General features: G+C 41.3%; 1 protein-coding gene across 3 annotated transcripts in view; it reads right to left on the reverse strand.

Annotated features, from left to right (window-relative positions):
- The window catches only part of GPATCH2L (G-patch domain containing 2 like), a 61,955-nt gene that overhangs the window by 12,743 nt on the left and 34,799 nt on the right, over positions 1 to 14,413 (reverse strand). For all 3 annotated transcript variants that reach the window (XM_047736152.1, XM_047736153.1, XM_047736154.1), the window contains exon 9: positions 3,293 to 3,387. In XM_047736152.1, the coding sequence (XP_047592108.1) occupies positions 3,293 to 3,387 (95 nt within the window). The remainder of the gene's footprint in view (positions 1 to 3,292; positions 3,388 to 14,413) is intronic.

Here is a 14,413-nt window from a genome sequence, read left to right on the forward strand (position 1 = left end):
TCATGTTCTTGAAGTGGATGGTAGGTACAAAGATATTTGCTACTATTGTTTTTCTTGACACCTTATCTATTTTCCATAAATAGTCTTTTATAGCCCTTCAATATTTACTATAAAGCATTTTTAACTTTAAAAACCATTTGAACTTTAAAATAAAAATAAAAAGAGGCAATAATAATCTGTCCTATGACACCTGAGATAAGGGTGAACCTACAATGGAACTACTGAATCCAATCACAGGGTTTTGGTTTTAGAATAACTTTTAGAATAACTGTTTCAACTTTAAGATTCTATTCACTTATTCATATAAGAAACGCCAAGTGAGGTCCTTCTCTGTGCTGAGTATTATTTTAGATGCTCAGATTTCAGAAGTGAGCAAAACAGATAAAAATTCCTGCTCTTGCAAATGCACCTCTAGCATCACTGGCCTGGTATTTGGAATCTGATGTAATTAGTTAACAGATTAACTGCTGAGTACCCTTCCAACGGATGCCAGAAGGACACATAACCTACCCCGGAGACAGGAAGGTCAGAAGAGGCTTTGGGGATGGCCAAAATAGGGCTCTGAATACAATGTCTTATCCTCCCCTGATTCTCTTTTACCTAAACCCACATGTTTAATTTTTGAAAGAATGGGATTTGTACACCAAAGACTCCATTCTTGTCATTCATCTCACGGACATGAAATCTGGTTTTCATCTGAGTTCCTTGTGCTTCTTATAGCCATTTCATCTCAAATCTTAGAGAAAATAACCCATTTTTTTCTTTTCCAAGTACATTCTTTAAGAGCATAGAGGGTCATCCCACTTCAGCGTGAGTTACAGACTTGCCCTGTTCTGGTATTACTGAAACAGAAGCAGGTTTACACGGTTACTCGCTAAAATCCAAGGGTGGCTCTGTGTACCAGATACCTGTGTAGGTTATAAAGTCATAAAGGGAAGGGCGTGGAGATAAAAAGGAAAAAAAGATGCTGCCCTTTCAAGAAGGACCTATGACCACGCTAATGAAAAGCTCTGTTTCCCTGGCCTTTCCTGAGTGTTAATATAAAAAGACAAGGAAGACAAGCTACTCCTTTCTGCTCTTCACCTCTCCAGCCTTATTAGTACCTTTAAATTCAGTCAATCTCAACTCAAAACTTTCCACCAGTGGGGGAGGGGAAAAGGGAAAAGATCTGTGGCTGCATGTTTAAGAAAGAAGCTGAATTCATCACAGTGACAGGGGAGAGTGTTGGCAGAGATCTGAGCTATTTATTCTTTTAGGAAAATCCTATAAAGAATGACACAAGGAAGCCTCTATCTGCAGTCTTGTTCATCACACTGGTGAAGAGTCCGATAACAGATGTATGCAGTAGCGTGATTTAGTGCCAGGAGCTGGCCCCTGATGTGTATTAATACAGCGGCAAAGCGGAACGCACCTCTCTTCATCACTCATTTCTATAAAAGAGGTGGAATCCGAGATGGCCCGATGTTAGGCAGAGCAAGCCCATTTGTTCTACTGACTGATGGCGTGGGCTCGGGCTATGTCCTTCACCTCCACGGGGCACTCAGGTTGTGGATAGAAAAAAAAAGAAAATGTTAAGTGAAGCAGACCTTAGTCAACAAGTGAGAGGAGGAGTTGGGCTCAGGAGGAGAAATGTTTAATGCCCAAACCTTGTTTAATCCCTCCCAGTAACATTTCCTGATTTGGGTATGGAACAAGGTTTTTAAACTCTACTCACAGCTCTTGTCTTATGAACAACTAAAAGCTAAAAATAGAAGCCAGATATTGAGGGGGGGAAGAAAAGAACAAAAGACAGAAGAAGGAGACTGTTGTAATGCTTCCAATACCGTAGACTGGATTTTGATGCAGTCAGTTCAGAACCAATGCTATCTTACACAACACAGAACACCTAAAGTGTGGAAGAGGGCAGCTCTCGAAGTCATAGGAAAACTGACTTGAACTTGGCTTGCAACTTATCATCCATGTGACTTTGGAGAAGTGATTTAACCTCTGCAAGCTTCAATTTTCTCATGTGTAAATTAGGAATAAAAACAGCATCTACCCTTTAAGTTGTTGCAAAGATTAAGTGAAATAATACAGGCAAAGTAATCAGCTCAGGCCATGGCCATGTAGAAATCACTGGAAAAAATTCACTGTAAATATCAGATGTATGATTAAGATCGTCCAGTAAGAACCATTACCAAGCAGCAACCCTAAAGAGAAGCTGAAAGAGGTCAATTTTAAAGTATGCTAACACCTACTGAGTTAAGGGAGAGAAAAAGAATTCCCTATCTCTCTGAGGTCTATTCTTCACTCATCAATCAACTGTTCTGATCTATATAATATATAGTATTTTCTAAAGAAAATACAATATCTATGATATACTCAATTTCCTCAGAGTGAATCCACTATCATCAAGAAAATAACTGGGTATTTCTGATAGGTCCTACAAAGAGATATGCTCTTTTTGTCCAGAGAAATTCCTCAACGGCACTGAAGTAACACAAAAATTTCCTCATTACTGATTATGTTTAACTATCTTCTTCTAACTCCAAAGAAAATACCGATAAACATCCAATATCCTTTCTGATATAATGACTACCCCCCATTTTTTAAGGATAATATATGTAAAGAGCATAAATCATAAACATACAGCTCAATGAATTTTTACATATGATATACCCATGTAATTCTTATGCAGTTGATGACATACAGCATTTCTCAGAAGACTTCTGATTATGTCCTCTCCTAGTCACTACCCCTCACCAAAGATAACCGCTATTTTGGTTTCCAAACAACTGGTTTTGGCCAGGAAACTAAAAGGTTTTAACTTGAAAAACAGTTTTTAATTAGAAAGTTCATGACTGGTAAAGTATTAGCCCTCTACTACACATAAAAACAGTGCCAATGTACTGTATCGTGTGCCAAGTAAAAAAGTAAATAAATCCATGTTTGGCTACTGACTATACCATCACCCTAACTGGATTTTCAGTAACACAGACCTAATTTCTTATCTGTGCTAGAACAAAAGCACAAATGACTGCGGATTGTGGACTGTGGAACACCGGGATTCAGACTCAAAAAGCCACATGACACAGTGAAAAAACATAGACTTCAGGGTTAGAGAGAACTAGGTTGGGATTCTTAAAATGTGTGTGACCTTGGGCAAATTATTTCTCACATTCTCATCTTCCCAAGTAGAATGGAAATAAAATGACCTACCTTATCATAAAGGTTAGATGAAAAAGTATATAAAACATAATTTAGTGCCTGACACACAGTAGGTGCTCAATAAATGAAAATTACATACAGTTACCTGCATTTGGGCTGGACAGAGATGCTGTGGCCACAGGTTTCCGTTTCCTCTTGATGTCACGTGAACATGGGGGTCCCAAATGTATGTTTGCCTGTCTACAGATGTGAGAAAAAAAAACAGTTTTCACTTTGTAATTCTTATTGTAAGACATTATGTTCAGCCCAAAAAAAATCCTTGACCCATTATAGACAGACACTAATAAGACAGGCACCATTCTTTGTCATCAAGTGTCAAGCACAAGATTATTCAGAATTAATCATAATTCATTCTTCATGCACAATATAGACCCATTCTAAACTTTTTACCTAATTTCAGAATAGCAGACACTCAAGATTAATTTCAATAAATGTGTTTCATTACATGCTGATTTTTGTACAATTATTTTTCATAAAAACTATAACTGCAATTGTTCTAAACTCACTAATGAAATACCTACTCCCAAGTGGTAATATATTGAAAAGTTTAATGCTGCATGAACACAGAAATTTGCATAGAATTTTAATAGGAATTTTAACCCTTCTGTTGCTACAATCTGGATTTTTAATAGTGTTTGTATCACAAGTTAAGTAAGTTTGATTTCTGTGATTTTTTAAAAAATTACTCGCTAATAATATATTCCCTCATCTGAATATTCAGCTTATATTAAAAACAAAACAGTGGGTATTCCAAAGCTGGAAAAAAGCAAAAGACTGAAAGACAATGAACCTCATACTGAAACAGCTGGTCACTCCGTTAGTTGCCCACTTCCTCCTTCCTCAAACTAGACAGATCCTACCGCTGATTAAGGACCAAGCTGATTATCACCTTTACACAAAGCTTTCCTTGAACATTCAAGGCCTTACTGACCATGAATCATTATTTAACTGGTAAACATATATCTTGTTTCCCTAATGAGGCTTAATCTCCTTGAGAACAGGGACCATGTTTATACTTCTTTGGTAATTTTCCAGTGATCCACCAACCTCGGCACAAGGCACTCAGCTGACGGCCATTAAGTATCGGTTGACAAGATCTGATAGAGATGAATAAAAGCTTTAAAACCAAGTAGTCAACTGTACACTTAAAGTGGTTAAAATGGCAAATTCTGTATCCTGTATATTTTACCAAAGTTTTTTTAAAAATAGCCAGAGTCTGTAACATATAAAAAGGAATCTAGTAAAATTATACCAGATGAACTCCAAATTGGTAGTCCTAGCTTGGGGAGTAAGTCTCATGACTAAATGATCATAAAACTAGAACCTCAGTCAAATCTAAGGGCACCCAGCTAACAAAGCACCAAGACGACTACTGAATGGACAAATTTTCCTATTAAGAGGGCCCCCAATCTGGCAACTTCCATAGTTTAAAAGCATGCACGTATATAGTTCTTTTCTCTACATGCGAAAGCTTAAGAATCAATTCACTTCATAAATGAGAAAAGAATTTAACTGCAATCGTGATTTTTGGAATGCAAAGAGCACTACAATAGGCAGAGATTTACAGTATAAAGCCTGTGTTTTGGAAAATTCCATCCAAGTCACCGCGTATTGATACGTCTCTCCTGTATATGGAAAAAGAGTTAACTTTTGAGTATCCCATGAATAGTTAATTCTGAACGCCCAAAGTGAAATGTAAATTTACATGTGTAAATTAGGGGAAAACAGTTCATTTTTCATAACTTAGCAATGTCCTGGGACTAAATCAACATGTTGATTTAATAGTAAGAAACACAGATGACAGAATATCAAAGGTAGACAGGCCTTCAGTCTCAACTGGAAAGAAGGTAATTCCTTTGAAGCCAAAAACACAGACAGAAAAGAGAGTGACCCTACAGAATTTTGGTTTCTGTGAAAACAAGAGAAATATACAGAAATGTACAGAATAGGGCTTCCAACTTTTCCACGAACAAGGTACTTGAGTATACACAGATTCAAACTCAAAAACTGGTCACTTTAATCCAATCATGCTGCTCCTGAAGCACTTCAGAGAGAAATAAGTCAAATAAAGGGTAACAGTATATATTCATGCTTCTTTCTTCTTTACCTTAAGAATGACTCCCCAAAACTTTTTAGCTTAAACGTTAACATCCTTTCTTCAAACTAAACTCTGTTAATAGACGTCGAGATAGTGGTTACCCTTGAGCTGGGGGACAGGGGGAGGAGGGACAGTGACTAAACAAAAAGCACCAGGAGCTTTCGCGGTTCTTTCTGATCATGCTCTGTTTCTGGATCTGGATGAGGGTTACCTGAATGTGACTTCATTATCCTTCATTAAAAAGTTTAATTAAGGGGCACCTGGGTGACTCAGTCCATTAAGTGTCGGCCTTCAGCTCAGGTCATGATCCTGGGATTCTGGGATCCTGGGATCAAGCCCCGAATTGGGCTCCCTGCTCAGCGGGGAGCCTGCTTCTTCCTCTCCTTTCCCCCTCTTCCTTCCCACCCACCCCCACCACGCTGTCTCCTTCTCTCTCAAATAAATAAAATCTTAAAAAAAAAAAGTTTAATTAAAAAAATGCAAAACATTCTTTTTTTCATTTCCTCTATTTTCTTCATTGCTTCTTCAAGATCAATGTAAAATGCTGAATTTTATGAGACAGATGCAAAATGAAAAGTATAAGAAAAATACTCAAAAGAGTTTTAAGATATTAACTCTCAGAGTATCCACTGCAAAATAAATACTGCCTTTTATTTACACACCATCCATCATTTTCACAGCTTTGCATGTTCGATAGATGTCAGTAAGACAATTAAGGGACCATATCATCCCTCCTTTATTGACCTGGTCGGTAACATTTATCTCACATTTTCAAGAAATGACACATTTGGGAATAAAAAGATGAAATCATTTATGTACGAAAATATTTACATTTTTAATCATTTTAAATGGAAATAGGGTGCTTTTTAAAATGCTTATTTGTTTCAGTAAAATGAAAGTAAGTATTACTTATACCTACCATGATGCATCTAGATTATTACACAGCCCTCACTACATCCGGCAGCATCCTTAGGGGGCTACTGTGGACACAAAGGCTCAGGTGGTCCTTCCCATGCCCCGCCCCTCTGGGCCCTGGTTCCCAGATCCCCTCACTGCCCTGCTCCGTGACGGCAAGGGCTTCAGGGTTAATTGTCCCTACATTAAATGACCCCTAACTGCCAAGCCTCCAGACTGTTACTTGTTTCTGCGGTAAATGATCTACTTCTACTACCCCACTCCCACTCTTTTTTTTTTTTAAAGATTAATTTATTTACTTACTTACTTGACAGAGGAGAGAGAGATCACAAACAGCCAGAGCAGCAGGCAGAAAGAGAAATGATCTACCACCCCATTCCCACTCTTTTTTTATTTTTAAGATTTATTTATTTGACACAGAGAGAGAGAGAGATCACAAGTAGGCAGGGCAGCAGGCGGGGCTGGGGGGGCAGGCTTCCTGCTGAGCAGAAAGCCCAATGTGGGGCTCGATCCCAGAACCCTGAGATCATGACCTGAGCCTAAGGCAGAAGTTTCACCCACTGAGCCACCCAGGTGCCCCTATTCCCACTCTTAATTGTTAGCCTGAACATGCTAAAATCCTTCAAATTTTGTAAATTCCTCTGGTGATAACTTAGGAAAGAACTAAAGGCTTTCTAAGGAACCCAGGTAATAAAGCTTATGAAGTCAACCACCTTATTTTGCCGTAAAAGTACTTTTTGCCTGGACTATTTCCTTTCTACTCTGGGGTTTTTCTGCATCTTTCATTGTTCACTGCTTTTACTGAGGTGAGACAGTCCCTTCCCTAAAGGACCTTGTAGCCTAGTCCTATTTCCAGCCACACAGCTTTTCTAGTTAGAATCTGGATAACAGAGAAACTGAGGCAGGGATAAAGAGAAGCCACATTCATTCCTAGAATTCAGTTTAATGCACCTTCCCTCTTAACACATTTCTCTTAGGACCATTTCCAGGTTGGAGAGCTATTTTGTAAGAAGTTAAATAACATCACACCTTAGGTCTGAGTACAGAAGAGATACTTGTCTCTCCCTACATCCCTTCCTAGCAAAGATCTGGGAAAGGAAGAAGAGAAACAGTCAAATTATTACAAAGAACAGCAAGACATTTTCCTTCTTTTTGGTTTTAAGTGAACACTAGAAATGGAAGACTTCACAGCTTGGGAAAAGTCTATTTTTCCTTTTGAGGGCTTTGTCTGCCTTGGAAAAACCTTGGAGGACAGAGAGGGAAGAAAACCCAGAAGCATGGAGACTGAGAGCCTCGGGAAATCACAGAGGAAGCTGAGTGCTTAGTGCAAGAAGACTCAAAGGAGACAGGAAATGGAAGCTGCCACCTGTATAGCACATTCCGAACATGAGGACACCCTGTTCGGGAGTGGAGAATAATGCGTGTGGTGCTGGAAGGGCCCCCTGTGTTATTTTTGGGAACCTGAGCATAGGCGTATGCACCTGCTGCAGCTACAGCTTCCTAATCAGAGGCAGTTCCAGTTTTTGTGTGTCCCCAAATAATTCAGCATCAGTAACTCCAGACATAAAGACTGAAAGAAAGGGAAACAAAATAAAATATTGACCTCTCCCCACTCTCATTTTCACTGAGGTGTATCTGGCTCCCTTTCTTTAATTTGTGCTATTTTATTCATACAGTATGTCTGTCTACTCTCACAAGATAGAAACTGAAAAGGGTCAACACACAAGCAGCTCTCACAAAGGACAGGGAAAGTCAGAGCTTCCCCTTCTCGCCAATACACGGTAGGTAGAAAGGGTAGAAGACTTAAGATTTTTAAGAGCAGTATGTAGTCGTTCCTGCACTGCAAATCATGTACTGTGTGTGGAGGGAGGGGATCTTTCAACGATGCAGGGAGCAAAATGCTAAGTATCACTTAAGCTGAAATTTCCACAAATCAAAACTTCCTTCTCAATTGGAGTGGCAATGGTTACCAGAATCACGTAAGGAGACTTTTACTAAACAAGCACACCCCCTCCATGCTGGGGTGAGAGAAGAACCAATAATACCCTTACTCTGAAATTTCTCCTCAGGTAATTCCAATAAGCTTCTACCTGCTGTGAAAAGTACTGAGTTTAAAAAGAAAAAAGAAAAAAGAAAGAAAGAAATGTCAAATTCTCAAAGCCAAACTAGTTAATAAAAAAGATCTAAAAATTTAACCTAAAAAATAACAGAATGATTAAATGAAAATGAACTGAAATAAAAACGCTGTTCCCTAGTATACAAACAATTACCCTAGAGAAAAGAAAAGGCTATCCTGGTTCTGTTTCATCTGATCTGGGCCTCGGAGTTCTTGGGGCACTCCTCCTTTCACAGCCCAAGTCCTTCCCCTAAATGCACCCCATTCAGCAGCACTGGCTAAAAGGAACTGATGATGGGTAGGAGGGGGGGGTCAGCATTAAAAGCAGAAAAATACATTCTTTAAAAATTCTTACTCCAGGAAAAGTAAGTAAATTCATTTCATAGATGTGAAGGTGAATGCTGAAGATTAGCAATTAACTGAAAGAGTATTCTGTATATCTACACATAAACACAACATTTCTCTTTCACTTTTTAGTGGAGGTAACTGAGAGATCAGGTGCGTTGTTAAACGGCAGGGTTACTTAGGAAACTGGGCAGATCACTATGTCCCTGGGGCAGGAATGTACTTTTAGGGGGAAAAAAAATTACTTTGAGAAATACATGCATGTTTAATAGAACCAATGTTGGGAAAAAAATAACTGAAGTGGCTGCTTTAGATTTAAGAACAAAGATGTTTAGAGTCACTCCTAAGGAGTGAAAACAGTCTTTACCTGCCAATGGCAAGCCAATTTAAGGAAGAGTTCACCTTCAAAAATTCACTCGTTTTAAAAACCCATTGAAAAGTTCACGTTTTTAATACAGGAAATAAAAATAAAATTTATTGTGAGAATATACTTATTTGCTCTATTTTTTTTCTTAAGCACATACAAACAAGTAGTATCAGAAAAAAAAAATTATTGATATTTCTAAGGACCAAAGGTCATATATATCATATATTCCAATTATTCTCCTTAATTACCAATCTATTCCCCTCAATTATTGTTAACAGAAATTTATGGAGGCCTACCCTGTGCAAAGCACTCTGATGATATGCACAGGGTACACACAAATGACCGGGCTGAGGGCCTGACCACCCGGAGCTCACAGCATAGTGAGAAGGCCGATGCATAAAAGAGCGAAAAGATACTAAGACACGAGCTGTAATCAAAGAACAAAGTGCCAGGGTACAATGAAGGAAACGAGGATCAAGTCTAGGGAAGTAGAAAGGCCCCTTCCTCACATGTGATTTTATCTTCAGGGTTAATGGACATTTATGAAAAACCCAGTAGGGGAACTATTTTCTCAGATTTGCACAGAGGACAGGGGCCAGGCCTGACACTAGCAGCCGCTAGTGAGAGAAAGCACTTCACAATTAGAGGACACAGCCGAGGCTGATCTAACAGGAAGAGATCCCAGCAATTCCCGTAGTGTTTGCACTCAAACCTAACCCTCAGCAGTCCGTGCCAAACAGCTCACTAGCGCCTGGAACTTCTCGGCACTCTCCTTCCCTCGGCCAGGCTGAGGCCGGCAGATCACGGAGTGGCTCCATGCCACCCGCAGGAGCAGCAAAATTTTGCATCAACTGGAGAGTTGGGCCAATTACAGGGGCCAGGGAGGGAAAACGCTTTCATCACTCCGCTTAGGCGTAAGATGCCAGCAGGCCGAGAGGGGCTGTCAACAAGACTATCCGGTGAAGGACAAAAGATTCAAGAGCTGTGCACTCTCGGAGGGGAAGTTCCAGTAGGACTGGGCAGCTGCATGGACACGGTCCGGGCACAAACACCCTCACACATGGCCAGAACGAAGGCGCTACGAAGGTGAGCACGGCTGCAGTGCGTCACGGCAGCCCCAGCAGATATGGGACTAATAAAAGGTTCTTTCCCCTAAGCCCTGAGGTAAAACCCGAGGCTGTTTACTATGGCTCCAAAGGTCAAAATTAATAGCATGAATTGAGTCTTCTTCTCGCTCTTTGAAACTCCTTGTCAAGTGGCACAGCCAGCTGGGCACACAACTCTGATATGCAGATCGTAACGTTTGTGAACAGATAAGATGAATTCCAATGAGCACAGCCCATCATATTTCAACTCTCTGATGGGCAGGAAGGTCTCTCTTTTTTATCCACTGTCCAAATGCCTCCTCTTCTATAGTCCATTTGAGGCTATTTAAGCACCCCAAGTATCTGTACAACACCCCATTAGCAAATGACTCCGGAAGCCAACTCCAAGTTTATAAAACTGCCATTATCCTAAGGACAGGGTAGGGGTAGGGCAATGTAATGTAAATAGTCGTATTAGCTACCAGTATGCTAAATAGTCAAATATGTGATTCCATTTTGATCTCCACTAGCCCAATAAAAATGAGTATTTCCATTTTAAAGATAAGAAAATTGAGGTATAGGGGGGTTAAGGCACTTGCCCAAGTAACGCCAAGGTTCTTACCCAGGACTGCCTCACACTAATACCTGCTAACTTGAGATTAAAAACTTAAAGGAGGTCTAAGTGGAAGTGGTGATACATTACCAAATCACCCCCTGTGAAAGAAGAAAGGTCAGGGAAGTTGGGGAAAACTCAAAACTGCCACGAGACACTCAAAAACCACAAGTGGTGACTCGCACGTCATACAGAGAGCGGTAGCATTTGGTTAAGTTCTAGTTACGGTTTTCTACAGCAATCACGGTAAGAAAAGCTATCCTTCACAATCAATAAATCTCTCATTTTGGGGAAAGCTGCCTCCAGCACTAGCTCCTTATTACCATTCTAGAACTGTGTCCTTGACAGCAACACCACTGCCTCTACCTGAACACCGATCACACCATCTGCTGTTTGAGCAGCAGCAACTCCTAACACCAGTAACAGGTACTACTACTTTAATACAACATCCCAATACTAGCAACCAAAACAACCAAACCGAAACAGCTGGTTTACGAAGCTCATCCACGCACTCCGCCAACTATCCAGACACCCACCCAGCAAGCCCTCCCATCAGTGAATCACTGTGTGCCGGGCACTGTGCTAGACCCTGACATTCTCTGCTTCATTTCAGAAGTCGTCCAAAGTGAAGTCCAGCGTTTCACCTCCCATAAGGAATCACACACACCACCAAATCACAGAGCTCATGCTGATTACGAAATGGGATTTAAGAAAATTACAAAGCACCGGTCACAAAATCATATGCATTTAGGGCAACAGTTCATAACCTTGGCTGTGTATTAGAGTCACCTGGGAACTGAAAAATAATGCCAGTGCCTCATCCCAGATCAATTAAATCAGAATCTTTGAGTGGGGCTGAGCATGGCTCTATTTTATAAAGCTTCTCAGGTGATTCGAAAGCGCAGTCAGAGTTGAAAAACACCAAATTCAAGTATTTCTAGAGTGGTAGTGCTGGAAACCTCACAACCCACCAATCTATTAGGCAGTAAAAGATCGCAAAGACTCCCTTGCCCATCCACTGCACCTGCCATCTGGGCTGTATTAAAATGATACATCAATATAGTGCTCTCTTAAAATCAGGGTCCCATCATTACCTTGTTTATAGCAATGAAATACTAACCAAGAGAGTACCTGAGGTCATGGGCGCTCCCCCACCCCCTCCCTCCCATACCCCCTGCCGAGACCCAGCGCTGAATGGCTCCAGCAGTGAGAGGGTGGATGAGGGGTCCTGTCTCCTGCAGTTGAGTGTTTGGGTGAGTGGAACAGGCAATGTCCAGGCAGGAAGCAGCCTCAGCTCAGTAACCCGACAAGAGGAAACCTTCACAGTTCAGGCATGATTATCAAACTCTTTGTGCTCTTAAAGGAGAGTAATTATAGGCATGTGAAAAAAGGGAAGCACTCCCTGAGGAACTCTTCCTCACATGCTTCCCAAGAGGCACCAGGGCCATTAAAAATTCCATGATGAAGAGGAAAAACAGCCTGGGAACAGCCAGGAGGCAATACAGCAAATTAATACACCAGCCCTCCTCGGGGAAAGCTGTGATAAAACAGGAAACACTTTTCTCTTCGCAAAATAAAATTATACCACTAATGATAACATAGTCACCACACACACACACACACACACACACACACATCATTCTAATGATAGGTGTGAAATTCCCAAGGCTGCCCAGACGCTTTGAAAGAAATCTTTTCCTACTACAAATAAATGGAACAAGAAAAAGATAAAATTTCCATTCGAAAGTTTTTTTTTTTTTTTTTAAGATTTTATTTATTTATTTGACAGACAGAGACCACAAGTAGGCAGAGAGGCAGGCAGAGAGAGAGGAAGGGAAGCAGGCTCCCTGCTGAGCAGAGAGCCCGATGTGGAGCTCGATCCCAGGACCCTGAGATCATGACCTGAGCCAAAGGCAGAGGCTTTAACCCACTGAGCCACCCAGGCGCCCCTCGAAACAGTTTTTAATACAGTCATTCACCTGCCTCTTCCCTGCCACCATGGCTGTTTAACAGTCCTCGTTAGACACCAGGCTTTGTTAAATGGTGTCCACTCTGTGCAAAGTTCCAACCATCCAGCTCTGAAACCATCTTATCCTTCGGCCACACCGGAGCTAGATGGCTCCTTCTCAACTGCCCCCTTGCTGGGCAGGGACCACCACCCCCACCCCCGAACTTCAAAGGAATAAGAGGATGCCCAGAGGGTTCAAGGTTTCATCATCCACATTTTCTAAAAATTGCTTAGAGGCCACTTGTGCTGACCATTTCCCACAGAGCCATGGTTGCCAAACTTTATTGACTGTGCTCCCCCATGAGTAAAACATGTGCACAAACACCCTTTATGTATGTAATACATACACATAAAACAAAAATACATACTACGGATGTCTCTATGTACAATTTAAAACAAAAACCCATTTTTCTTTTTTTTTTTTTTAAGATTTTATTTATTTGTCAGAGAGAGAGAAGAGCGAGCGAGCACAGGCAGACAGAATGGCAGGCAGAGGCAGAGGGAGAAGCAGGCTCCCCGCCAAGCAAGGAGCCCGATGTGGGACTCGATCCCAGGACGCTGGGATCATGACCTGAGCCGAAGGCAGCTGCTTAACCAACTGAGCCACCCAGGCGTCCCCAAAAACCCATTTTTTAAGGATCAGACAATAAATGGAAATTTTAAAAAATGTCTTCTCCTACCCTGAAAGAATGCAACCCACTTTGCATCCACTGCCCTGGGAATGATATCTAAAAGGACAAAGATGAGCTAGAATTGTCCACAATCTCTCACCTTGTTTGTAGTAATGGTCTAAAGCAATGAGCAGTATTTCCCTAGAGCTGACCACACTGAAAGCACAGCCCAGACTCCCTTACTCTTCCAAGCCTGGCCACAAGCACCGCCAGCAGAAGGAAGACAATGATGTGGATAATAAGGTACATAAAGAAACAGAAAGGGGCGCCTGGGTGGCTCAGTGGGTTAAAGCCTCGCCTTCGGCCTCGGGTCATGATCTCAGGGTCCTGGGATCGAGCCCCACATTGGGCTCCCTGCTCAGCGGGGAACCTGCTTTCCCCTCTCTCTCTGCCTACTTGTGATCTCTCTGTTAAATAAATAAATAAATTAAATCTAAAAAAATAAAAAATTTAAAGAAACAGAAAGCTGACACCCACTCCAGCCAGCATGAGGCTTTAGAAGCAACAGGGAACCTGATAAAAGCTCAGCACAGCACCACACGGCTCTAAGTAACAGAAGTAAAGGGAGGAGGGCAAAGAATCCACTTTCTACATCTGACAGGATATGGTGCTATTCATATAATCTTGCCGAAGAGCCATTATTTCACACGGGATTAAGACAAAAAGCTGGAGGACTGCTTTCCTACGCATTGAAATCTTGGGTCTTTCGAGACAGCCTGAGGATCACCACCTGTAAAAAAACCTCCCTGAGCCTCCGACTTAGAAGCCTCTCTTCTGGGCTTTGTATCATTCTAGTGCGCGTTTTTACACACTGTCTCTCCACACTGTAACTGCTGATGTCCACGCCTGGCTTTCTCGAGAGAATGGAAGCCCCTGAGGGCAGGAGCTAAACCAAGAGCCTGGTGCACGGTAAGGAGCCAGCAAGTGCCGAGTGAGTGAATGATGAACAAACTGCAAAGAGAAGGCCTTAGAGAAGTCATTTATTACT

Source organism: Lutra lutra, chromosome 7 (assembly GCF_902655055.1).
Source record: "Lutra lutra chromosome 7, mLutLut1.2, whole genome shotgun sequence".
NCBI lineage: Eukaryota > Metazoa > Chordata > Mammalia > Carnivora > Mustelidae > Lutra > Lutra lutra.